The following is a 27,483-nucleotide window of genomic DNA, read 5'->3' as shown; positions in this document are numbered from 1 at the left end:
ATTTTATTTAAAAATAAATATATTGTTTTTTGTTATCTTGCATTTTGAGTATATTTTTATTGGATTATAGTCATTATACTACACATTCTATGGGATTTTTCTCCTGTAAAAGTAAAATCTATCTATTCTTATATCTCATAAATCTCATACAAATTATTCATAAACTATCCATTTCTTTATCACTTCAAAATTACCCACAACTTATTTCAATTTAATATCCATAAATAAACTTCAAGTTTTTTTTAATTACATATGCACTTTCTAAGTAAAAAAATATTTATTTATTTATTTATAATATAATTCAGTAGCCAATTTCCACTAATATCTCCTAAAAAGATCTCATAAATAAATCCGGTAAAATCAGAGAAACATTTTTACAATATTATAGAATGATGAATAGTTGCATTTAATTAATTAATTGATTAATGACATCACATTTATGTTACCACAAGACGGTATAAAATTTATTGGGAAATAAATAATTAGCCATTAGGCGTAGAGCAAAATCCCAATTTTCAATTATACCGTCAATTACAATATTACATTATATGATGTGTGGATGTCGACATAATGATAAGGAATCTTATTACGTCACTTTTCTCATATTTCATCAGTTTCAAAAAATCAGTTTTTTTTTTTATTTTAATTTTTTAATAATTAATAACTAAATATTATTTATCTTAATCTAAAGTAACTAATGGTAATTTATCTATAATTATCCTATCTCATATGTTTTAAAAATTTTAATTACTAACATATTATTTTATCTTAATCTCTCTTATCCCAAACTAATTCATCACATTAGAAAATAACATTAAAATTAAATAACGTGAAAAAATCTATGTACACACGCATTACATACAAAAGACACTTTAATAAAAATCAACATTACGCTTTAATGAAATTTGACAACAAATTTGTGTGATCAAAAAGTTAAAATCTAGTCATATCACAAGAGAAAAACACTTGCATATAAACATTATTAAATAAGCTTAATTTTTGGAAATTGAGGCGTGTGAAAGCCTATTAACTTTTAAGAGCGGGTTTTTTACGAGTCCGTGTCACGAATTTAAAATGGTTCAGATCGAACAACAGATCTGTCTCGTTAACGTTAAATTAACAATATTTTTATGGCTCGGGTCGTATCGTAAATCTATTTCGATAAATCGGCAAGCGAGACGAAATTGAGGCGTGTGAAAGCCTTTTAACTTTTAAGAGCGGATTTTTTACGAGTCGATCTCACGAATTTAAAATGGTTCAGGTCGGACAACAGATCTATCTCATTAACGTTAAATCAACAATATTTTTATGGCTCGAATCGTATCGTAAATCTATTTCGATAAATCGATAAGCGAAACGATCACACGAGATTGTTCGAGGTAAAAAACACGCGATTTTTCCTTAAAAAAATGCGAGTTTGTGAAGAGACAAGCGCGAGAAACACGAGACTGTGAAATCGAAACTCAACTAATGAGTTGGTTGTTTCGGACAAGCAAACCCATTAAAATCAACCACTATTCAACATCCATGTGACTTCATTTTCCCCTTAGAGCCCACTCCAAATCCCAAGCCCTCAAAATTCTCTCCTCCGAGGGGTGGGTTTGATTTTCTGATGCATCATTGACAGATTCTGATCCTCTCGATTCTCTTTCGCCTTCTGCAATGGATTTCCGGAGCAAAAAACTCATCAACAACCCCAACGGTAACGGAAAATTACATGCGTTTTGTGTTTTTCCCTGCATTTGCGTTTTTTGTTGATTCGTCCTTCGATTTCTGTTCGTCGTTTCTTCGATGAATTTGCTTCTGTGGACGGATTTGGGTTGTCGGCGTGCGTTCGGAAGAAGGATTATCGACTTTTGACTTCTGTTTATGCGGCGAAAGTGAATTTGTGGGATGTGTTTTGTTTGATCTCTCGTTTTTTGTTTTTGTTCTCTGTGGCCTTTCGTTTGATTCGTTGTTATTTTGTTCTGCTGGGTTTATGTACTACTTCTGATACTTGTGGTACGACATTGATGTGTTGGTGCATCTGTTTTGAGAGGCTTTTGCATGAGATGACTGCGGCGGTGTTGAATAATCATGTTTTTGTGTGTTTAGTTTGTGGTACTCTTTTGATCCCCACCTTTTTTTTAGTATGATGATGGAATAATCAAATGCATGTCCGTGTTCATCCAAAAAATAATGCATGCCTGCTAGACATTAGAAATGTGTTTATGAGAGTGTAGGATTTGGAAATGTGATTCATGTTTCTTGATTTGCAGATGTGGTGACAGAGTTCATTGAAGGTTTGGCGGAAACTTATCCAGGGTTGCAGTATTTGGATGGTTTTCCCAAAGTAATTTCTGTTCTATTTTGGCAATAGCGAGCTTGAATTGTTGTATTACATGCTTTCAGCTTTAACTAATCTAACGACTTGTGCGTGTGGCAAATGTAGGTAAAAGTTGTTCTACGTGCGGATGTTTCTGCTGCTACATACGACAAAGTCGCCGTTATATCAGGTTAGATCTAGCTAATTATTTTGTTTATTATAGTTGATGTTCTGGCACCGTTATGATATCAGGAAAACGACCGATTTTCCATTCTAAACACTTGTCATGCCTGGATTGTGTTAGTGTTGAAAATGATAGCATGGGTGGAACACGTGATTTTGTGCCTTGTCAGGCGGCCAAATAATAAAATAATGCTTTTATGAAGGGAAATTTTCCAGTAAGTTTTTTATCTGTTGGAAAATTTTGACAGCTTCGCTGGAACTTTGGGTTGTTTTTCAATTGTTGTCATGTTGATCAACATCTTAACACGTGGGTTTGGATTCTCGTCTTTCTAGTCAAATGTATAAACCAGATGAAAATTGCTAAATTCTTGGCACAGGAGGTGGAAGTGGTCATGAGCCTGCTCACGCAGGATTTGTTGGAGAAGGGATGCTGACAGCAGCAATCTGTGGGGATGTTTTCGCGTCTCCTCCTGTTGACTCCATTCTTGCAGTATGACAGAGTTCTAATGATTCATAAACTGAAAAGAAGCTTTATTACTCAGGTGGTTTCTTTCTGTGATAGTTTTTAGACTAACACACTACATTTGTTCGCGCCAGGGAATTCGAGCTGTGACTGGTTCTATGGGATGCCTTTTGATCGTCAAGGTATCTCACTTGTTAACTTTTTGATACTTTGCTGCATCTTTTTTCTACTCAAACTGTTTTTTATGTTTTTTTTCTTTTATCACAATTGAGCTTTGTTCATCATGATATTATAAATCCATTTTACCTGAAAAATACTCCAAAATTTTTCTATGCTTAATTTCTCAAAATATACAAATAATCTGGTACATAGTTTGACATTTTTGACTAACTGGGCGTGCATATAACTTTCTGTCCGTTACAGAATTACACAGGCGACCGTTTAAATTTTGGTTTGGCCGCTGAGGAAGCAAAATCTGAAGGTTATGCAGTGGAGGTATGTGTTTATGTGAACTCACTACTTATGACCATTCAATCTAAACATTGGATTTACGATTTGATTATATCTGATTAAGAAACAAACTCAAATTTGTTTTTGCAGATGGTTATTGTTGGTGATGACTGCGCTCTACCACCTCCAAGAGGCATTGCTGGGCGAAGAGGGTTAGCCGGAACTATTTTTGTTCATAAGGTTGATCCACTCCCCTCCCTTAATCCTGCCTGTGCTATTTTCCTATACTGTAGTAGCATTTGCTTACCTACACATTTCTTGTCTAGTATGCCACTGTTTGTTTATGTGGGTGAAGTTCAGTTATGTTGTCTGTATAACACTTCATTCGTTTTTTGTTTGCATTTTTCCATCCTCTATCGTTCTCACCAGTCACATCAAGCACATGTATTTTAGCCATGCCTATTAAGTTGTTGCAGATTTCTTCTTCTTTTTCCTCTTTAAGTGTGTTTGAACCACGCCCTCTTCAAGTTTCATAGATAAGTTTAGGCATTAATGGAGCAAAATGACCTTTCTTTCCCGCAAACTAAATCTTATGCCAAACTACAGGTTGCTGGGGCGGCGGCAGCAGCTGGTCTCTCTTTAGCTGAAGTTGCTGCTGAAGCTATACGGGCATCAGAAATGGTTGGCACAATGGGTGTTGCATTGTCAGTTTGCACACTGCCAGGTCAAGTCACGTCAGATCGTTTAGGCCCTGGAAAAATGGAGCTTGGTCTTGGAATTGTAAGGGATTACTTTGATTATACGTAATAATGTGTGTTACTTGAGATGGAAAGCCTTTTTATTATTTTTAACTTATCATTGTATAATTCAGTAATGCAATGATGTCAAGGTGTGTGTTGAATTATTAAAAGTTATTATGCAATTATTTCATCACCGATGTGCTAATTTAAAAGATGAGGCGTCGTATGACATGTAACTCTTAGTATGACTCCACATATGCTTATTTTATTTGTCAAATTGAATACCTATTAAACATTTTCACTTGAAAGAAATTCCTTTCAAATATCCGTTACTGCATGTCGCTGGAAACTGATGTTACTTATTCTGTACATTTCTTTCAGCATGGGGAACCAGGTGCTGCTGTGGCTGACTTCCAACCTGTAGACATTGTGGTCTCTCATGTCCTGAAGCAGATTTTGTCGACTGTATGTTGCTATGTTATGCATAAAACATTGAAATCAAGTCATTTGTCAAATCAACAAGTATCCAGCTTCCGCATTGAGCACTCATTGCTAGACAATACGAGAGGGTTCTCACATAGAGTAAATAGGGAAAACATTTTTTATAATTATCATCTATCACAGGCACATGCCACGTTACCGTAACTTTCTGCCACAGTTTTTGGAAAATCACGTAAGATGAAATGTATGTATTCCAGTTGGGTGACCTCATTTTCCTCTTATCAAGTGGGTATTAAGGTTGAGATTGTTATATGTGTGTGTGTGTTTATTATGCAATTTAACTGACTTTGAATTCATGAATAACTTTGTTTTACTTTTTATTGCTTTGGTTGTGATTAGTTTTTATATGTTGACAGGAAACAAACTATGTTCCTATTACACGGGGCAGTAGAATTGTTCTCATGGTTAATGGGTAAGTCTATACTTTCTATGTGACTTATTTCTCTATGTGATTTACGAGCATCTTGTTGACTCTGCTTATCTTTTCATGTTTTCCGGTTCAAATTAATACCTGTTTTCTTTCATTTTTTTATGTTTCTGATTTTTCTTTTTCCATTTCTTTGGATGGCAGATTAGGAGCCACTCCTCTGATGGAACTTATGATCGCAGCTGGAAAGGCTGTTCCTGTCTTGCAATTGGAACATGGATTGGCTGTCGCTAGGGTCTATACTGGGTCGTTTATGACCTCTTTGGATATGGCAGGTATGTACATGCTCAGCTCGCCAGAGTTCACTGTTATGAAAAAGGCCACGTCTTATTTTGTTCTTTGGCAGGATTTTCAATCACAGTGATGAAGGCTGACACTAAGATTTTGAATCGATTGGATGCACCAACGAAGGCCCCAAATTGGCCTGTTGGCGCTGATGGTTAGTATCATGTCATTGTATTGTGGATTTGCCATTCTAGATTTTCACTGCTGCTGGACAATATTGTCGATTGTCAATATTTCTGCATTTCCCTTCTTTGGAAAAGTTATTATATTTCTTATGAAGTTCGATTTCTCCTGTAGGCCGCCCACCAGCTAAAATTCCTGTTCCTGTTCCTCAATCTCGTTCAAAAAAAAATGATGAGGTCTGTAATGCGTATCTATTGATAAATACAATGCCAGAATGATTGAACTGTTCTTAAGATATTGCCTGCACCTAATAGGGTAGCCCTTCCTGGATTTAATGTCCATATCTGAAGTAAATCTTTCCCCCTCATTCTTGCATTTTGTGCCTCTGTGTCCGTATTCATTGGGCATCATTTGGAGCTTATAAAACCAGCAAACGATAACCAATATATATATATATATAGAGAGTTTTGCTATGCTGCCCACCTCCATGGCCACCTATGAGGTGTCAATCATCCAATGGATGAGATGAATCATATACAAATGGTTCATCCAATGGATGAGTGTCACCTATAGGTGGGCATGGAGGTGGGCAGCATAACAAAACTCTATATTATATATATATATTTATATATTGATCTACATGCAGAATTTCTATTTGTTATCAAAAAATTTTATGATATGAGAGATGGGACATTAATATTTTTCTTTTGTTCTAAATTGATGAGTTCTTATTCTTTAATTTTAGGTTTATGAAATGATGAATTTTGTTCTAGAATTAAATTCAAAGCACTGATTCCTTTGTGTATAACCTGTTCTTGAGTGAACTGTGGTTTTCATAGTTGTCTTATTCTATGCTGTCCAGTCTTGCAAAACTTGGTCTTTGGAACTATCTTCATTGATTCTCATTGCTTTCACTTTTTTCTCAGTCATTGATTCGTCCCCAACAGTTAAGTCCTCAGGGTTGTATTCTTGAAATTGCCATCGAAGCAGCAGCTACTGCTGTTATCAATCTCAAAGATAGCTTAAATGAATGGGACAGCAAAGTTGGTGATGGTGATTGTGGATCAACTGTAAGTGCAGGAAGATTTTTTCCCTGTTGTTTTTTCAGAAGGTGGTTTTAGTTTGTATGTTAGTCTGATTTCTTGTCATGTACTAGATTTTAAGAGGTGCATCAGCCATTCTTGAAGACATGAAAACATAGTGAGTTTCCACGCCCCTAGTCATTTTTACCTTTCTTGCTTATAAGTGCAGTGACTGCGACTGTAAACATTACATTTTGTTGCTGTTGTATTTTAGGCGATTGGATTTTTTCTCATAATTGATTCTGCTTTTTAAGATTTCATGCTTATGAATATGCTGTTTTATTTTGATGGTTTTTCATGACATGATCAAGGTTCAAACCCCATATCATATGCAGCTATGGAAAAATAAAATAGATTAAGGTATGGGCCTGTCGGGAACTCATGCTTATACATCAAAGAGTTGGTAATTCTGGTATAACATGTGATGGGAAATATTGGATCACATGTAAGGGGAAATTTGTTTCATGTAAAAAAAAGGATAAAGGAAAGTATAATAGGTGGCAACTGCAAAAACATTTTGGTACTGTAGAATATGACCTTTCTTTGTTTTTGGTCTACGAAAATGTTCTTTGAAGTTGTATTCCAGAACTGAAAGTATCCAAACCCTCTTGAACTTGTGATGCGCCTGAATGTTTTCTACTTTTATTTTGTTTCTGGCTTTCATTTGAACGGTGCTGCAGTGACATATTTGATATGTGGTTTTTGCCTCTGAAATTTTGTTCTAGTTTTTGTTGCACGTTATTCTTTTTATTTCAAATGGTCCTCTGGTAACAGATGTTGAAATGTGATTGACGCTGAATTATGCAATTCACTGATTGTGTTTTTGTTATATTTATGACCGGCAATCTTTATTTCTTGTATTACCATTGGTGGTTGTGCATGTGGTCTGTAATTTGAAGCATAATGTTTTTCCTTCACTCAGTTATTAATATACTAGCATATGGACAAAGAGTGAACAATTCTAAATTTGGTCGAAGGATGTTTTCTTAAATATGATTTTGCCGCCCTTAATCCGACCATGTTCTTACCTTTCTTTTGTAATTTTACTGTTCCAGTTATCCTCTGAACGATCCTGCAGAGACAATCAAAGAAATTGGTTCTTCTGTTAGAAAAGTCATGGGAGGAACTAGTGGCATCCTGTATGACACCCACCCTCATTCTCTCATCTAAGCTATTTGTGCAACTTATTTTTTATTTCTGCCGAAGACTTCTAGTTAAAGCAATTCTTCTGTCTCAAAAACAGATATGACATATTCTTTAAGGCGGCGTATGCTCAGTTGAAAGCGGATTGTAATTCAACCATTACACCCCTACATTGTAAGATAATCTGGAATTTAGTTGGGCTTTTACTTGTGACTTTGGTGTATCTGGCTCTATCATTAACCATAACTGGTGATTTAGGGGCAAATGCTCTTGAAGCTGCTATAGCTGCTGTCAGTAAATATGGAGGTGCCAGTGCTGGCTACCGAACGCTATTGGATGCTCTTATTCCGGCATCATCTGTACTTAAGGAGGTTTGAGCCGACAATTTTAGGCGTGCCCTTTTTAAAACTAATATTTAATTAACACTGTAAGCTTCACGGACAGAAATTGACTGCTGGAGAAGATCCTCTCGGTGCGTTTGTCGTCTCAGCTGAAGCAGCAGTTGCAGGTGCTGCGTCAACCAAAGGCATGCAAGCACAGGTGACGTTCTTGATTCTCCGCATGTGCCTTTTTTTATCATTGGATGCCATAAAGACGTTTCAAGGAGAAACTATTTTAGACAAATATATTTGATGATTAACATAACATTTACTATATGCAAGAAAAAAACATTTACTAGATGCAAAAGCTTGGCTGCAAAATTTAGGAAAAGACTGGCAGTCCTCAGCTATCTTTCATCTTGAAAAAAACACCGGAATGAAATTGGTGGATCAGAATAAGCAGTTCTAATTACACAAATGGATTGATCAGCACTTTTACCAGTGAAAATTAAATTGTAGTAATCAACTTGACAACTTGTGATTTGTTTTCAGGCGGGTCGTTCATCATATGTCTCGGCAGACATTCTTGCATCAGTTCCCGATCCAGGGGCGATGGCTGCAGCTTCTTGGTATCAAGCAGCAGCCTTAGCTGTCAAGGATAAGTACCATGCGTCGTGAGTGCCATTCTTTTCGGTCTCCAGCGTTATGTCCTTCGGTCTCGTTTTTGTTCTCGAGGAGGAAATTGTGATGAGCATACATTTGTTCGTGAAACTGTGTCCTGTTCTAACCTATGAAGCTTTCCGCTTATGCAGTTACTGCATAAAGCCGTGAGAGCAGTACCTTTCATTGTCGTACAAAGATATGTAATAGACTAACTGTGTACTCTTTGACTTAAAAAATTTTCATATAACCAACTATTTTGTCTCCGTTACTTGAGTTGTTCTAGTTTGTGATGTTAAAATTTTTATGTTAACATCAAAAAATTTTAAGCACGGGTTTGGACAAGATTTTTGTGAAATGTTTTTCAATAATATTTTTAAAAAATGTTTTTCAAGTATAGTTTAAAAAAAAACAATTGAGACATGTTCTTACATGTCTGTAGAATGGAAGATAATTTTGAAAATCAAAACAAATTATTTTTGAAATGTTAAAATATTTTTATAAAATAGTTGTTAACATGATTATTTTTAAAACAATTCTTAAAATATTTTATAATTTTTTTTGTACAAAACATTTTCATAAAATTGTTTTATAAGTACTTATTTAAACAAAGTTTATCTTGTTCTATTCACGAAATTTTAAAAATGTCCTAAACTGTTGGGGCTGCCCGGTTTAGCTATATAAATCGGTAGATTTGGTTGACAATTTCTTAAAATATTTTATAAACTTTTTGTAAAAAACATATTTATAAAATTGTTCTATAAGTACTTATTTAAACAAAGTTTCTATTCACGAAATTTTAAAAATGTCCTAAACTGTCGGGCTGCCCGGTTTAGCTATATAAATCGGTAGATTTGGTTGACAATTTCTTAACCTCTTAGACCTAGGTAGGCATACTTATCCGTTAATCTGTTTTGACACGTATAAAAATTTATTCAAACATTATAACCTATGATGTTTGAATATTTTTTAACCTCTGGTCTATAAAGTCGAACGAAGTGCTGAATTTTTTATGTTTGGTTTTAAAAAAATCTTTTTGAGAAGGTCAAATATTATTATCTTACATCTTCGTATTTCTACACCAAAATACTACACAATCATTATTTTAGATTTAATTTTTTTATACTCAAATTACACATCCTTATTTTTCTTACATGTAAATATAAATATAATCCAATTTTAAGCTACCTTTTCATCTCATAAATTTGTACCTCTAAATTTTGAACAAAAATGGTATTTCTTGATTCTTTCCCAACGAGACTCTGGAAAAGAAAAATAAAGTGATGAGCATTATATATATTCATATTATTAATTAAAGTCAAACCCGTAGAATATAAAGGTGAAATTTTTATTTTTATTTTTAAAGTAAAGGTAAACTTTTTTTAAAATCCTATTAATATCTCTCGCATATTTTTCCATTGAGGAAAAATTTATCACAAATTAATTAAATCTTTCCCTCCAAATTAAATTACTACACCTCTTTTAAATTTCACATCCATTTATCACAAATTAATTAAATCTTTCCATCTAAATTAAATTACTACACCTATTTTAAATTCCACATCCGAATAATATGGTTTATAAAATTTTCATTTCCCCTTTCAATTTTTATTTTTTTTTTTTTCATTTCCTCTAAAGTCGCATTCCTCCATTTCCATTTGAAAGGAAGATAATCTAACTAAAATCGCATTTTATGCCAATCCCACTTAGAAAAGTCGCTATAAAGAAATTGTACTCTGCTCTACATAAAGACCCTTTGCACAAGCTAAGTTCCAGAAAACCTTTTGCACTGTAATCTCTAAATTTCTCCGCAATTGTGTTTTCGGGAGGAGAAATTTGCAAGGAAGTGAATGGCGGAACAGTTGACGGAGGAGCAGATCGCCGAGTTCAAGGAGGCATTCAGCCTTTTCGATAAGGATGGCGATGGTATACTTTTTTTTTTTTGTTTTTTTTTTTGCTTCCTGATCGATCTATTTTTTGTGGTTCTGTTCGCGAATTTTTTGCTCTAGATTGGTTCTTATGTTTTTAGATCTCTGTTTCTGCTCGGTGTGTGTGAATTCATGAGTTGAATGCTTCTACGACTTCGTTTCTGTATGTTTCATGGGTGAAGTGAATGATGTTTGTATGAGAGATGTGAGTTTATTGTTTCGGCAATGAAATACGGATGTAGCTGTAGGTTAAGCTTCTTTTGGTTCATATGTTTTTGGTGATGGAAATAAATCCCTAGAATAGAATGACTTCTCGGTTTAAGTAGTTGTGGCAAATGATTTGTGTTGACTATGTTCATCGAATGGGTTAATTGGTAGATGTATCGAGGTCTTCTAATGCACATTCTGTTATTAGTTTTATTAGTCCGGTTTTTAGTCTGGTTTCTTAGCCCGTTGACAGGTTTATGATGTATGAAGTGCTCAGGATTTTGGATTTATGTGTGTTTACTGTTGTTGGAATTCGCATAGTTTGGTCTGGGTGGAATTGGATATATGAGCGACTATACAATTCTATTCATTCAAAACTCATAAGAATTGATAGTTTCAATAGTATGATGTTTACTATATACACGTGTTCTTAACGTAAGTGGCCCAATAATGTTCTTGGTTCGTAATTTTTCTAGTTCTAATTATGAGAGATCTTCGTATTCATACCTATCTCTAGTATTGCATTTTCAGCTGTCAAATGGTATGTTATGGAACTTAATTGCCTTTTAACTCTATGATTATTGAAATCGTGTAGTGTTTTCATGTTTCATATAAACTTAAATCTTTTTGAAGGTTGTATAACAACCAAGGAGTTGGGAACAGTGATGAGGTCACTTGGACAGAATCCCACCGAGGCTGAACTTCAAGATATGATCAATGAAGTTGATGCTGATCAAAATGGTACCATTGACTTCCCCGAATTCTTGAATTTGATGGCTCGAAAGATGAAGGTAAATTTGTTTTTTGTTTTTTAATTTGCTCAACTTTTTGTAGAGGTTGTTTTTGTTGTGTGTATTAATATGCTCCAAGCTGATTCAAAATGAGGTGGATAATGTTTATGTATATGATTATCTATCACGGATTATCACTTTGGATAGCTGTTGCATTTTCAGTTCTTTTTTAGTTTTATAAGTAGGTTGTTACTGGTCTTTACTGCCTGTTATGATTGTTATAGCTCTTTCCAACTCAAAACTAAACATCCTTCTTTGTTTGTGAAGGATACCGACTCAGAGGAGGAGCTTAAAGAAGCTTTCAAGGTATTTGATAAAGATCAAAACGGCTTCATTTCTGCAGCTGAGGTATTTCACTATTTCTACCCTTTGATCCAACCCCACAGTTTCATTCCATCTGTGTCCAACTTTACCCATCAAACGAAGCTTCTGTCCCTTGATTCTTTTATCATTATCTCTGAACATGCACCTACTGTATCTTACCAATCTTGCAGCTTCGTCATGTTATGACAAACCTTGGGGAGAAGTTGACAGACGAGGAAGTCGATGAGATGATACGAGAAGCTGATGTGGATGGTGATGGCCAAGTGAACTACGAGGAGTTTGTTAGAATGATGCTTGCCAAGTGATTTTTCGAGATTATGTTGAATCTGGAGTTAAATCCATCTATCTACCTACAAACTATTTTAGACGGCATATCGTTTGTGCTATTCTGAACTTGAGCAGTGATTCTAGTCTAGATTGTTAAGGACATATCCAACCTCAATATCTGTTCCTTCGAAAAACATTGTTCTGTTAACTTTTAAGTATGAATATCGTTTGGTATTAATTTTTCCATTTTTGAAGTGGGCTCATTTCATTTGAATCTAGTTCATATTGAAAAAAAAATGAAAAATAAATCAATCAATCAATCAATCAATCAATAAGAATAAATAAAAACGAGTTCTTACCCTTTATCGGATAATTCAATGCTACCTCCTTTATGCAAAAATAAGTAATTCAATACGACCAATTTATCAATTTAACATACCCACTTGTATACACGTGTTGTTTTTTTTTATTGTTGTAAAATATCTTTTTTAGTCACGTCGAGCTTCAACAACTACCAGCATGGTCACGTAGCTATACTTGTCTGAACACAAATATTTTTTCTTGCAATTGTTTTTAATACTTATTCAACCCCTTCTGTTTTTTTTTAAGTGTAGTTAATAAAAAATGAGAACAATGTCCTTTTAAATTTTAATCCCCGAATTATGTGGTTCTTCCTTGTTTTTAATACTTATTCAACCCCATGTATTTTTTTTAAAGTGTAGTAAAGAAATATGAGAAAAATGTCCCTTTATCCCCGAATTATGTGGTTCTTCGTTATTATTTATGTGAATTTTAATCCTAAACTTTATATACTCGGTAGAGAATTACACATTAATTTCATATTTAATTTTCTGTTGAACTTGTCGCACACAACTTATCTAATATAGTTTATTCGATCGACATAGTTTATCGACTACTGCATTAAATCCGATGTTTTACCCGCTATGCACCAAAATGATATCTACTCATTCTGATGTCTGGGTAAGTGATATAATAAAATATAAATAGCCAACGAAACAATTCTCCAAGTCCCAAGTTGAATTCCGTTCAATAAACGAACACAATAACTCCCAAATTAAAACCCGATATTAATCACTAAATAACATTGTCAGGAATCATAACATAAAATTAATCTACAAAACATCGGCAAGAAAGAAAAAAAGTTTGAAAATAAATATAATATCCCCAACAATTTCTAAAAACAAAAAATGAAAATGAAAATCTACTGTTCATCTGTAAGAGAAGACGCATTCCCAGCAGAATGAGAGGAGGAAGAGTTCTTGTGATTGTGCATCCAAACTTTGAACACTTTCCGGCTGATCCCAATCCCTCTGCAGAACCTCTCGATCTCATCTTCTTCTTGATCTTTCCTCTGCAACTTCCACCCAAGATTCGCCGCGAACCCCAGCATTTTCTCCTTCTGCTCCTCCGTGAACTTGGTCCGGAACCTCTTCTTGTTGTTCGCAGACTCCGGCGAGCACGGCATGGCGGCGGTCGCCATTATTTGCCTGTCCCCTCCTCCTCCGTACTCTATGATCTCCGCCACCTGGCTGCGGTGGGTGGAGCTGTAGGTCACCTTCCGGTGGAAGTTGCGGTGGCAGCCGCATGCAGCGCAGCTTAGCAGGCCTCCCGGGGTGGCGTAGTCCGGCGTGAACTCCCCGCAGCCGTCGGTGGCGTAGCTCCCCAGGCTGGCTGCATGGTTTCTTTGGCATTCTCTGTATACTTCATTGCTACTGTTATCTCCTCCATCCATCTCTTTCTCTAGCTCTAGCTCTAGCTCTAGCTCTTTAAATATATATATATATGTATATATGTGTGTGTAATGTGTATGTATAATGTATTTCTCACACACACAGAGATAGAGAGAGAAACAGTGTATAATTTCTTTGTGTGGTGTGACAGTGGAGATGGTGGTGTTGGTATATAATGATTTTATGAGAGGATAAACGTGGTTGCAATGAATTCTACTGTTCCTGTTGACCCAACTATTCTACATTTTTTTTTTTTACCTTTATTCACATCTCTATTGTGGAAACTAGATACCATGAAACCATGTTACTCGTGGGGAAAGTTGTTTAACGGATCTTGACACACGTGATATTTAGCGGATCGACGTAACAAACGTGATATGGAATGATATTTAACTGGTTGTAGCACGAGTGATACATAACAGGTCGACGTAGCACACGCGATGCAGAATCATACTTAAAGGGTTGTAGCATGCGTGATACTTGACGGGTCGACATAGCACACGCGATGCAGAATGATATTTAAAGGGTTGTAGCACGCGTGATATTTAACGGATCGATGTAGCACATGCGATGCATCACATGTCTACAGAAAAAAAAAATTGAAAAAGAGTTGTAGGATTAAATGTTTGTCGATTTATCAAAGTTATACTCGAAATAATAATGTAACTTAAATCTTTTAAAATGTTTAGCAACTCAAGTGCTACGTTTTGAATACTCTACCCAAAGAGATGGAAAGAGGAATGTAGGTTAAATAATATTTTTGGAATTATATAAAAAAAAATAAAAAAAACTTGGCCATTAGCTTTGAATTAATTAGTACATGTGATGCATCGTGTGTCCGTAGAATAGAAATAGATAAGAAATTGAAAGACCGAGTTTTTACCTCTTTACTCAAAATATTGTTGATGGTCACAATGTAACTTAAATATTTCATATCGTATAGGAACTAAAACACCACTTTTCGATTATTATACTTAGTAAGACAATTATTACACCTACTAGAGGTGGAAAGAGGAATGTGAAAATATGAAGTTGAGTGGTTAAATGATATTTATAAAAATTCTTGTGAAACGGTCTCAAGAGTTAATTTTATTATTTTGTGAGATAGATCTTCAATTTGGGTCATCCATAAAAAATATTACTTTTTATATAAAAAAAATATTATTTTTATTATAAATATGAGCAACCAGAGATTATATATATATATATATATATATATATATATATATATATCATTATATAATTAATTAAATAAAAAACAATTAAAATGAGCTTTTTTATATTTGTGAGATTAATGTATATTTTTTATTAATCCCGCAAGAACAAACTCTGATACAAAAATTCACATAATATGAATCATATTTAATTGCAAAATTTTTGAAACAAATGTATTCGACGATTTAACAAATAAAAAACAATTACCTTTAGATAAGTTTTATATTTTTTAATTTGGTTTCTTGTACAACCATCAATTTTTGAATGTATCAAACTACTAAAATTATAATCACTATTCTAAAAACTGAAAAATAATATATATGTTAGTATGTCATAGATATATTAATTAGATTAATTTAAATATTTCAATTTTAATTTCATAGAGCATGGAGTTTTAGGTGTTAAATTTGTAATTAAATATGAAAGATTAATGTTTTAACATTTATTCGTTGATATTACACTTATGCATATTTTGTTCAAAATTGCATAATAAATTTAATCACTACTTAATTTGAAATTGTATTAAAAAATCGAGTATTGTAGTTTATCTAAATATAATATACATGTAAATAAAAATATTACATATTATTTTAATTTTTAGTCTGCATGTTAAATATTTTCTTTGCAGTGATTAAAGTTTTAATTTTAGCATTTAAATATTGAAAAACTTTGAATAATTTTTTTAACTTTTACATAATTTAATATGAAACACTTGTTTAATTTTTATTTTAAATTTCATTATAAGAAATTCAGTTTTTTTTTTCAAATTTTAGTAAACTTTTCTCAATGATATGAATCAATAATTATTTTTTTATTTTATTGTGTATATATATATATTAAATTTTTTAATAATCAATAATTACATATACTAGGTTCGCCCTCCTCATATAAAAATCCTAGCTCCGTCCCTGTGAACAACCCTTCCGTGATACCGTCTCACAAGATACCTATTATATGATATTTAAAAATGGGTAATGCTACATGTACACAGAGTCTTACACGTTAGGTTTCACGCGACATTTAAAATTACATGATTATCCCTCCACTTGATTTGGAAAAAATCTTTCAAAAATGTATGTAGGATAATCATGTAGTTTTAATTGTCATGTGTAACCCAACGTGGAAAACTCCATGTACATGTAGCATTACCCATTTTTTTAAAAAAATTCCAAATCAAGTGGAGGGATAATCATGTAATTTTAAATGTCATATGTAACCCAACGTGTAAGACTCTGTGTACATGTAGCATTACCTTTTAAAATTGTGCGTAGAAAAAAAAAATTATCCTTTAATATGATTTTCAAGGTTAGTTTTGTAAATGCTTCAACAAAAATCAATGGATAAGGCTAATCATTTTTCTAAGTAATTAAACTTTAGTTGTTTACTCCTTCGAACATTTTCAAATGAATTTACTTTGTTCTTCATTATTATATGATTAAAAAACTATATATATCAAAACAGAAATGAGAGAGGGGTCGCATCTAATTTTTATATTATAATTCCAAAAATACAAATGTTTCGATCTGTTGCTTAAAGTTTCCAACTCAGTTCTTCCTGTGCTGTTATGTCGGAGTTAAGATTTTTTCGGGGGTTAATAATTAATAAATTATTATATAATAGGAGTGGGATTTATTATTATTTTTATATATCTTCACTAAAAATGCATTTATTGTAGTATGCTACGACAAATCGACAATGGACAGCAAGATTTTGTAATTTTCTAATTATAGAAAACATGACTTTTCAGAATCAATATCCCATTGTGTTGTGTAACTTGTTGCAGCCGTCGGTATAAGTTTATTTTTTTATTTATGTCATATTTATTAGTATATAGTCTATGTGGCTTTATTGTAGCCACTACATTTAAAAAAAAATAGAACTCTTTTATTTTTTGTTATGATTATGATAAGGTTCCTTAAAAATTTTGATTCAAATCTCTATATATTCTTTTAAATGATTAATTTATTTATTTATCTAAGAAAGTAAAATCAATATATATAATAAGCTAAATATGTTTTTACTTGGTGAATTCATATGGGGGTATAATTAACATTGTATGTGTTTTAGCTCAACTTCTTCAAAGAACTTGTGTTATATATATTGATTTATCATATATATACTTTATCGTTTTTATCTTACGAGTCAAACGATGTTTATAATATGATTTTTCTATGGATCGGACAAAGCATTGATAACATATATATGAAGTAAATTACATAAACACAACAATTGATCTTAAAAAAAATTATTTAGAGTTGCGTATTTACTATTTATAAATCAAAATGTAGAACCATATACTTGAGTGTGTCAAATATAAGATGCTTTTGAGTTCTATATTTATGATGATAAATAGTTTAAGATATTTTTCTCAATTGATGATATATATGTTACTAATTATGATGAATCATGTTCATATATATACATGTTAAAAATAATTTGTTGTAATATCTATTTTTATTGAGTATAACAATTAAAACTTGAGAGTTAAACAAATATGTACGATTTAAAATATTTAAATTACATTGTTACTAACAATTATAAATTTCAATATGTGATACAAGGAAAAACTCACTCTTACATGGTTATTAACTACTAATAAATTAATATTAACATTTCCTTTTATGGATCTATACGTACTTGTCCTTAATGTCATTATTATTTATTAGACACAATCCAAAAAGGTGGAACTGTGGGATATACTACTATTTGATCGGGTTTAACTGGTCGGAGGAAACGTAAATAAATAAATCTAATATAGTTTTTTTTTTTTTAGAAAAGTGGGAATTCAATTTTAAAAATTATAACCATTTTTTATATCAAATTTTGGTCAGTCGGACTTTGGTCCACCATATTTGAGCTTCACATAATTAATAAATAAATAAATATATAAAACTTATGAGACCAAAAGTAGAGATAAAAGACTATTTTTGAAACCATTTCTTTAAATAAATTAACACACACATGTGTATATATATAATCTCGACAAAAATATCGTCCCAATCGTAAGATTTTAATGTCAAATAAGCTATAAATATATATATATATATATATATATATATATTTTGAAAATTATAAAATAGTACAATTATTATCATAAAGGCTAAACAACATGGCACATGAAATTAAATTGATTTTAAATGAATGAGAATATATATGTGCAAAACCAATGCATCTATGGTAATTTACATTACTTATTACTATTAAAAGACTAAGAACAGATAGATTGGAGAGAGTCAGCTTGTCCCAGTTCATGAACACAATATATGTTAATTGTAAACCACATAGTTAACACATATTTTAATCAAATATAATTTATATCAATTTTAATTGAAAAAAACGAATTAATATATTTTAAAACTTAATTATAAAAATTATATAATTAAAAAATGTATAAATTAAATAAATTTGGCGAAGTATTTACTTGTTCGCCTCGTGGTGTCGGTATGGAATATCATTACAAACATTTTTTTAAAACTCATCGAATCATACAAGTATGGAATTTGAATTCAATATTGATGCACGTTTGGTGCATATATAAAATATTTTAGTATGCCAATTTCTTAATGAATTACTAAAATAATATATAAATAAATAAACACAAAAACTCATATGAGATAGCCGCACAAATCAAATTTGTGGGACGAATATCTTATTCGACCAAACTCATAAAAAATGTTACTTTTTATATTAACATTTTTTATATTAAAAATATCATTTTTAACTTTAAATATGAACTGGATCGTTCGTTTTCACAAATATAATTCCGTGAGGCGTTCTCACCAAAACCTACTGATAAATAAAAACGTAAATATAATAAAGATAAGATAAGAAGATAGGGGGGGAAATAAAGGGAAAAAGTAAAGGTCACACCATGATATGTCTCTATATTGTTAAGGGCTTTGAGAAGTATTCCATTGTCTCCTATTGTGTAGCCATTATAATTCAGCAACCACATGCAATTGAAAGGCTTTGTTTTGTAGGATCTAGAGTGTAGGGTCTTCCCCAAAGTTGCAACTTGCAAATTTTGTAAAATTAGATCAATTAGGGTGATGCAAAGAGGTCCCGAGCGGATCGGCACATGATACTAATTCTCGGCATTTTTCTTTAGCAATGATTAATCTATGCTAAAAAATAATTGAAATATGACGTTTTAACTGTTATATGGTTTAAAATTATTTGAGTTACAATTTCATTAATAAGACAATAAAGAGGCCCCGTAACAGATCGACTCATACGACTAATTTTCGGTATTTTTTTTAGCAATGATTTATTCCTGCCGAAGAAAGATTGAAAGTATGACATTTTCATTTGAGTTGCAGTTTCGTAAATACCAATATACCATCATGATTTACAAAGTTAGAGCCCACTTGACAAGATAGCCTCAGCCGCAATTGAAATCCAACCGTTTGTTTTGGTACCAATTATTGATGTAACAGTCGGTAGAATTCAACCTAGCGTATGAGTATTAGCTCAATGATAGATCTAACGTCCTATGATTTGCCACGTCAATAATATAACATTAATTACGCCTACGTGTAAAAATAAGAACCATTTGATACATGATTTGGGTATTACTCATATGCTAGGATCTCATCAACCGTAATAGCCACAAAACATGAAAAACTGTTTGAAAACTTTGATACTTATTCTTGGCTATGTACCATGAAAGGTTCTTAATCCAGAAAAAATATATGTTCTAGTGATAAGACAAACTGAATCAAGCGCAAGAATTTTGAAGATTTCATGCACGAAAAGCTTCCCGCTTCCCGGATCTTTCATGAGTATTAAAAAACATGCATGTCACCAATTAGATGAGTTTCATGAACATGAAATAGTATTTACATTTCCATAAATAAGACATATTAACAGAAGATGTTCCTGAATCCTGGCTCACGCTACAACTTTCGACATCCGAACCCCTAGATGTGATCAAGATGGATACACAGTACAAAGACGAAAAAAAAACAGCTCCAAACCTGATGGACTAATGAAGAATTTGACTGTGACAGAGTCTTAACTTGGAAGTACTCTGCGCCATTTTTGCTCGGGCAAGTTCCTGGTTTGGCTTTTGGCTGGTGCTGATTGATGTCTTCTAACACTCAGGTAATTAAAATACTCCGAAAAATGTGGCAACAGCGAACACCAGAAACAAAGCTCCGCAGATGTATCCGGACTGATTTGAAAGCATCCATAGAAATTAGACAAATATGAACATGAACTGTTAATCTTCTTGGACAGGAGAGAATTGATTTGTTTTACCAGTTTTTCGGATATGTAGTGCGAGAGAAACGACCCTCCTAGTACTGCGATGAACGTCGCCAGCAGGTGACCTGCAATGGCTCCACTTGCTACTCCCAGTGGAGACTTTAGCATGGATTCAGTCAAGAAACAATCTTAGTTGCTCAATTTTTTGAAAAACTTTTGGCGTTTCAAGTTCAAGAAAATATTACTTGTGCTGCACCAAGAGCCATTGTGGCCAGCATCGAGCGGTCTCCCCATTCCTAAAATCAATAAATAAGCGAGCGCTGAGTTGCACATTGAGTGCTTAAATGGCTAATGGAGAGTCAAATTCATGAAAGTTTTCATTATCCATTATATTGCGCATGAAATATGCCTAAAATTTCATGGTGACTCAAGAAAAATGCTTACCGCGAAAAACACAAGGCTGAATGACTCGCCCAAAACTTCGATTGGAGAAAGCTTCACCGACATCTGCAGAAGGAATGAAAAAATTGAAGAAACCATAAAGATTCCAAAAAGAAAAGAAATATGTATCTGTGACAAAATGCAACAAAAATAGGACCTCTTCAGAAGGTTCATTAGATTTCTGGCTGCCTGGATGATGAGTCTTGGCCGCTTTTGGCGGAAGCTTCCATGCATCTCTGATTGATTGAAGACCAAAGAACAGCAACAGAGTTACTGCTGCATACTCTCCGATTGGCAATGCTGTAGATTACATAACAAAATTAGATGGAAAGAAATGATTGAAAACATATTTCAACACAAAACACAAAGACCTGCAGTAAATGAATGCTACTACTTGTTCGAAACTGAGCAGGAACTGACTGAAATACTCGACCCATCGCTATGGACACTATCGTCTTAATTGTCAGAGCGCCCATTGATCCCAAAAGAACCTGTATGTCATTAAAACCGCTGTGAGACCATAAATTTTCCTCAATCAATGGTATACTTTCTGCTGCTCTAGTTTTAGACATATTCTCGACAAAATTTAAGTTGTGAATAAATACGCAATCACCAACTCCAAGAGTGGCCAATTCTTGATCATCAACTGGTTCCTCTCATCATAATGAATGGACAACTTAAATTGGTTGAAAAGTTTGCACCTTCTCATATAAAGGTCCAAACATTCCCCAACAACCAACTTGAGAAAAACCAATTAAATGAATTTATCATCTTAAATTGAACTCCATTGGCTGCTGCAACGGAGATTGGTTTTAAAACAGTTATAATTAATGTTAATAGTGCACCTCAAATCTTTTAAAGAGCAAATCAACTTGGAGAACACTTCATTTTCATTGTTATGCCATAACACAACCATATAGAAGTATAGGGGAATTATTGCCCTCGACGAAAGATAAGTTACCTTTGGTCGAGTTGAGAAAAGCTTGTATCCTCCACTCCATGCAACAATACTCATTCATTTTTGAATTCTTAATCCATAAAACATTGATAGCTTAACATCACGAATTTTGTGAAACCGAGCTTTATTAAACACAGACCAAAGACGATTTGCAAACACATTTTGACAAACATCTCTACCACATATAAAGGTAAATGGGCTTAGAGACCAAACTTCGGTCTCTTGATACAGATTTTCTCAATTTTTTAGTTAATATTTCTTTCATTTAAATGCATTGGTTCATTTAATCAGAAATCACTAGCATTAAATGCCTGAACAGCAATTTTCACATGTAGCATGTCCGTGCTTTGATGAGAGAAAGAGAAAAAAGCATCATACCATTATTTGTTCATGTTGCATGGCCAACAGAGCAGCAATGAAGAAAGTCTGTCACATTAAATAAAATTTTAGCCAAATCTAAATTCTGCTAGATCTGCCATCTCGAACAAGAAATAAAGAAAAACTTGCAGTTAATAATGGGAATACATCTATGTACAGAAAGCTTAGGCTTGAACTTTGACATCAACTAAGTCAAATGAAACAACTATGTGTCTCTGAAACAAAACACCATAGTCCATGAAAAGAGTTAGAAAGGCATACAACTATTTACGCTGAACAACATAAATAAAAAAGGTTTGACGACATAAAAGTCTTTGAGAGCTATACATCTCTATACGGTGCAAAGCGCCACATCAGAAAAGGAATATATCTAAAACTGGAAGACATGTATATGTATATATATGAACAGGGAAATAAAAATACTTATTTTTTTCATCTTTCTGCAATATATTACCTTGTCAGCAATCTCAGAAACAAATATCAAAGAGAATGCAGCAGTGAAGCCTGACTTTGCAAGTGCCTTTAAGAGTGATGAAGGTCCTTCCGTAAAGGCAATCAGCGAATATACTAAACCACATGCAAGCAGAACTAGAGCTATGGACAATGGCAAAGGAAATTGATGATGAGATGTCTCTCTGCCATTCACAAAAATATGCCCTGGTCAGGACAGACAAAACATCTAATTGGTCTATTTGCAGTTAGTGATACAACATCTACAAGTAAAAAATGTACATGAACATAATGACTAATGTATGAAAAACAGAAAAAGTAGATCAAAACTATCAACTCTATATTTCCCATGTCTCTTATGATCTAGCTGAAGGAATGCGCTCTATATTGAAACCTCTTGTCCCCAAACCTCAAACTTGTGGAAGGTGGTACAATCAATAATTTGATAATAGAAAAACATAAAAAAATACAATACTAGATTATATTCTACACATATGAACACAAAAAAACATAAGAATAGAGAGGGAAAAGGAACAATTGTGTAACAGTGTCTGACACTATTGAATAACTCCCACATCTCCATCAAACTGAACAAATGAAGTGCTGCAATCATGCCGTTTGCAAAATGTCATTTTTTATTTGTATAGCGTTTTAAGCAACAGATGAAAACATGGACTTTCGGATATCTCTATAATTGTACCTTAAACTTGATGATTGCTGGTTAGCGTGTGCCACATGAATGACTTTGAACGATGCGTTTGAAAAAGTATTTTTCATATGAGGAAATTGAACATTTATTCTTGAATAACGTAACAAGAATATAATATTCCATTGAGGATAAAGGGTCAAAAAAATAATGCCCCTATGCTTTGTATCGTCATTGTTGTGCGATTGGTCATTGGAGCAAGCAAATCAAGTTATTTCTTGTAAATATGCCTCAAGTGTTAACAAGCCAGATGATGTTATGAGATGATATATACGATATGGACTAGCACACTCAAAATGGTTGACAAGAGAGCAAAAATTAAACTATGCACACCGTTTTGAAAAAAGATTAAAACATGTTGTTTTAATAATGGTGGAATACTTCTTTAAAGAGAACATGGGAGCGAAATGCTGTGTTGAAAGTTCAAGTCTGTATAAATACTTCCAAGTCATGTCTTCATAGATCATACTAGTACACTCAATTCGATCTTTCAACGCGTACACAAACTATAAATAAAGACTTAAAATATTTTCAAAGAGTTTTTTTTGAAAATAACATACAATTTAGATGAAGAATCGATATGTTGTCTGTCAACAGGGAGATTGTGTTTCTCGCTCTCATGTCTCTCTTCATAGCCACCAGATCCTGTTCCAACATTTAATGCTTGTGTTCTGATTGCTCTGCCTTTATATACCGACTCGAGAACCTCCCAACATTGAACTGCACATGTAAGTTGTCATTACCGTTGCTTCAAAACATAGTTAACAACAGAAGCATGAGCAACAATATAAAAGCGCAGGTAAATTATACTTCGTATGATCGCATTAAACCTTAGAGCATAGTAACACAATCTCTAAGGGACCTATCGTTACCAGTTACCACGGTGAAAAAACAGGAATTCATGGATGGATTTTTAACTTGTTATGATACATTTTTGGCAGCCATCGCAGTATATGATTCAAAAACATGAACTGTAATTTTGATTCTTTAAGCAACTCACGGATGTGAAAAGAATAAAATAACAAGAAGGACTCCACCCACAAACATAAAAGCACAAGATTGCAGATTAAACTCTATGATAACTAATATAAAGTACATTTCAGAACTCGTACATAAGCAGACACATCGTCGCCACCAGAATGCAGAATTATAAGCCAAGAACAAATTCAAGCGAATGCAAAAACCACTAGGAGCCATAAAGTTTCAATCTTTATCATAATTTCACTCCCATTTGACCAAAAAAAAACATAACTTGAATTCCCAACACGCTCGAGATCGTAAAGCACTAAAGAACTTACATCGCGTAAAAATCCTTCTGGGCACCAAAGGAGAGAAGGGAAGTGGACCAATCAAATCATAAACGACGGGGGCCCTTTTCTTGCTACTCTTCTTTGAAGAAACTAAAACTTGGGGCGTCTGAATCAAAGCCAGAACTTGCATTTTCTCAGCACGAATAAACCTCCTTCTGTCACAGAATCTTGAGCTCCATCGTCAATGATTCTTGGGTTCTTTTAGAAGGGAAGTGAGAAAGCAGAGATGAGCAAGCACAAAGGTGAGACTTGAGAGGCAGAGGTGCGCAAAGGAGATTGCGTGGCCCCTTCCTTCAAAAGCATTTGAATATTGGAATTATAAGCATTCATGCTGTTTGGATATGATATTATAATTATAATTATAACATAACCTAAAGTTAAGTTTAGCAATCTATACAATTTTTTATTAAAAATACAATGTGATAATTGTTATAATTGAATTTCGAATAATATAAAAATTATTTTGTATTAAGTCCATCAAAATAATTTATTTCAGTTCTTACTCACTGATTTTGAAATATTGATTAACTCTAATTTATTTCAGTTCTTACTCACTAATTTTGAAATATTGATTAACTCTATGTTGATTCGAATTCGTAAAAAATATGTTATTGTATTCTTAGTTTTATAAGTTTTAGCTCTTTGCGATTTTGTTTATGTATGATGTAACATTTTAGTTTTGTTTAATCTTTTTTTTATTTATAATTCTAGTTATTTTTTCAATACAACATTTATGTAGAACCAATACCATATTGACGTGACTCTGGTCTCTGAATGATGTAATAACATATCGCAATCCTTCTTCTGATTAAAAAAATACTAACAAAGCATCAAAAATCAAGAACGTCAAAAATTGAAAATATAATAAAAGTTTAATATTATTGTATAAAATAAGAAGTTAAAGTCCTTGTACATCAAGGTACAAACCTTAATATATGGCTTCTCGCAAATGTGTACTTGTCATGCATGACATCTAGTTCTATTTATGTGCGCAGTTTTGTTCCTCCCATTCCAAGGAAACGGCTTCCAATCTGGAAAAAACCCTAACAAGCCGACCGACCCTTCATTTTCTCAGTAAGTTCGCTCCATCCACTGTCTCAATTACAGTCTTTTGCTGCATATGTACTGTGTAATGATTCGCTTTCCATGATTTAATTCATCAATTTACTGAGATCTGACATCAAATCGCGAGACCCTTTTCGTTTTTTTTTTTATTGTTTGTGTTTTTATATGGGTTTTTCGGGTTCCATTTTGTCTGCATTGTGGTCTTCTGTGGGTTATGTACGTGTTTCATTGTTGGGGGTTTTTTTTATAGGATGGTACAGCTATAATTATGAACAGCATTTTATGATGTAATGTAATAGTTGTGGAAGCTGTGGAATGTGATGAAATTATGGCTGATTGTGGTGTACATGTGGTTGTTGTACTGAAATTAGGAATTTTTCTGTTTCTTGGCATTAGATGGATGGAAATGGACAGACAAATTTGAGGAATTGGGGGTTTCTCGAGCAGCAGGCTAATTCGCTGAAGAGCCATCTGGGGCTTCAGCTAATGTCTTCTGTGGTTGAAAAGCCCATTTACGGTGGCGGTGTTCAAGATAATCACTACAATCCCTTGCAATTTTCTGTCATGCCATCCACCAATGGTGGGCCATTCCATCACCATCGAGTCGGTGGGGTTCCCGAGACACACATTCCGATGGACTATTGGATGAATCACAATAGGGACAAGTATCTTAATGTTTTACCTGGGAATCATCACAATGGCTATTATCAACCAAGTTATGGGCTTTTACCTGAGTCATCATTGGCAATGAGTCATTCCATTCAACTGCCTCAGCAAATGAATATACCAAAAAATGAAGATCTGATACCTCAGATGGAAGAGGCTTGTGAGGAAATGGATAATGGTATTGGTATTGGTATTGGTGTTGGTGTTGACGTTGTTAAGAAAAGAGGAGGTGAAAAAGTCCCAAAGTCTCCACCAAAGGAAAAGAAACCAAGGACTAGAGCTCCTAAGGCACCAAAAAATGAGTCTACCCCTGTGGCCCATCGTGCGAGGGCTCCCAAGAAACGTGCTGAAGTTGTGATCAATGGAATCAACATGGATATCTCAGATATCCCTATACCCATTTGCTCATGCACCGGGAACCCACAACAGTGTTACAGGTGGGGTTCTGGTGGGTGGCAATCCGCATGTTGTACTATGGGCTTGTCATTGTATCCTCTGCCTATGAGCACAAAGAGACGGGGTGCCAGGATAGCAGGACGGAAGATGAGCATTGGAGCTTTTAAGAAAGTTTTGGAGAAACTTGCATCAGAAGGTTATGAATTTTCAGACCCAATTGATTTGAGGAATTACTGGGCTAGGCATGGTACAAATAAGTTCGTGACAATCAGATAAATTTTTGTCAGTGGTGAAGTCGCTGAGGGCTCCTAAATGCATACGATTTCTTTTCCTGCTGTAGATAATGGATGGTCTGGCCGAAACAGAGGCTCCTCGGCTAGTTTCTAACTGATAAATTTCCAGAAGTGAGTTACTCTTTTCATAAAAGTTTTTGCCTTTTGGAGCACCTTGAACTAATTGTTCTTTACTGTTGACATTTTGTAGTTTAAGGAAACATTAACTTTGTCTTAGTTACTGGGATGAGGATGGCTATTTAAGAATTATTCTAATGCAATTTGGCTGCTCTTTATTTTAACATAATATTTATGCATGATCGGTTGATCCTTAATTTTCTTTCTTACCATAGAAATACAGCGATTAGTTTTCATTGATCCATGACACAGTTACTAGATTCACAATATTAGATTCGGAATTTACCGAAAACATGACTAATTATGGTTATATCGGCTATTGAATCTAAATAT

The 27,483-nt window shown here is 33.6% G+C and overlaps 5 protein-coding genes across 5 annotated transcripts; 3 read left to right on the top strand and 2 right to left on the bottom strand.

Moving 5' to 3' along the window:
- Positions 1 to 1,417: 1,417 nt before the first annotated feature.
- On the top strand, positions 1,418 to 8,944 carry LOC140863236 (putative 3,4-dihydroxy-2-butanone kinase). The gene is made up of 20 exons (XM_073266522.1): positions 1,418 to 1,702; positions 2,259 to 2,332; positions 2,432 to 2,495; positions 2,866 to 2,978; positions 3,086 to 3,133; positions 3,375 to 3,446; positions 3,552 to 3,641; positions 4,008 to 4,181; positions 4,523 to 4,606; positions 4,999 to 5,054; positions 5,214 to 5,344; positions 5,416 to 5,508; positions 5,652 to 5,713; positions 6,404 to 6,547; positions 6,634 to 6,677; positions 7,615 to 7,698; positions 7,803 to 7,876; positions 7,961 to 8,073; positions 8,147 to 8,242; positions 8,575 to 8,944. The coding sequence occupies exons 1-20, from the start codon at positions 1,663 to 1,665 to the stop codon at positions 8,698 to 8,700; spliced, it is 1,782 nt and encodes a 593-aa protein (XP_073122623.1). The 5' UTR covers positions 1,418 to 1,662; the 3' UTR covers positions 8,701 to 8,944.
- A 1,487-nt stretch (positions 8,945 to 10,431) lies between these two features.
- LOC140860147 (calmodulin) lies at positions 10,432 to 12,437 on the top strand. The gene is made up of 4 exons (XM_073262979.1): positions 10,432 to 10,608; positions 11,451 to 11,608; positions 11,876 to 11,956; positions 12,103 to 12,437. Exons 1-4 carry the CDS (start codon positions 10,533 to 10,535, stop codon positions 12,235 to 12,237), a joined length of 450 nt encoding a protein of 149 aa, XP_073119080.1. The 5' UTR covers positions 10,432 to 10,532; the 3' UTR covers positions 12,238 to 12,437.
- An 813-nt stretch (positions 12,438 to 13,250) lies between these two features.
- LOC140860146 (zinc-finger homeodomain protein 11-like) lies at positions 13,251 to 14,035 on the bottom strand. Its single transcript, XM_073262978.1, has one exon. It carries the CDS (start codon positions 13,950 to 13,952, stop codon positions 13,422 to 13,424), a length of 531 nt encoding a protein of 176 aa, XP_073119079.1. The 5' UTR covers positions 13,953 to 14,035; the 3' UTR covers positions 13,251 to 13,421.
- A 5,907-nt stretch (positions 14,036 to 19,942) lies between these two features.
- LOC140860145 (protein PAM71-homolog, chloroplastic-like) lies at positions 19,943 to 24,906 on the bottom strand. Its single transcript, XM_073262977.1, has 10 exons — positions 24,602 to 24,906; positions 23,864 to 24,023; positions 22,602 to 22,782; positions 22,148 to 22,195; positions 21,206 to 21,302; positions 20,969 to 21,111; positions 20,815 to 20,877; positions 20,616 to 20,666; positions 20,425 to 20,529; positions 19,943 to 20,338 (listed from the first exon to the last, which is right to left on the bottom strand). The coding sequence occupies exons 1-10, from the start codon at positions 24,741 to 24,743 to the stop codon at positions 20,273 to 20,275; spliced, it is 1,056 nt and encodes a 351-aa protein (XP_073119078.1). The 5' UTR covers positions 24,744 to 24,906; the 3' UTR covers positions 19,943 to 20,272.
- Positions 24,907 to 25,557: 651 nt separating this feature from the next.
- On the top strand, positions 25,558 to 27,271 carry LOC140866282 (protein BASIC PENTACYSTEINE2-like). Its single transcript, XM_073271243.1, has 2 exons — positions 25,558 to 25,687; positions 26,075 to 27,271. The coding sequence occupies exon 2, from the start codon at positions 26,075 to 26,077 to the stop codon at positions 27,014 to 27,016; it is 942 nt and encodes a 313-aa protein (XP_073127344.1). The 5' UTR covers positions 25,558 to 25,687; the 3' UTR covers positions 27,017 to 27,271.
- The last annotated feature ends 212 nt before the right edge of the window (positions 27,272 to 27,483 follow it).

The sequence above is a fragment of the Henckelia pumila genome, chromosome 4 (genome assembly GCF_033568475.1).
Source record: "Henckelia pumila isolate YLH828 chromosome 4, ASM3356847v2, whole genome shotgun sequence".
In the NCBI taxonomy this organism is placed as follows: domain Eukaryota; kingdom Viridiplantae; phylum Streptophyta; class Magnoliopsida; order Lamiales; family Gesneriaceae; genus Henckelia; species Henckelia pumila.
Note: the sequence above shows the minus strand (reverse complement) of the source record. Positions and strands in the feature narration are given on the sequence as shown.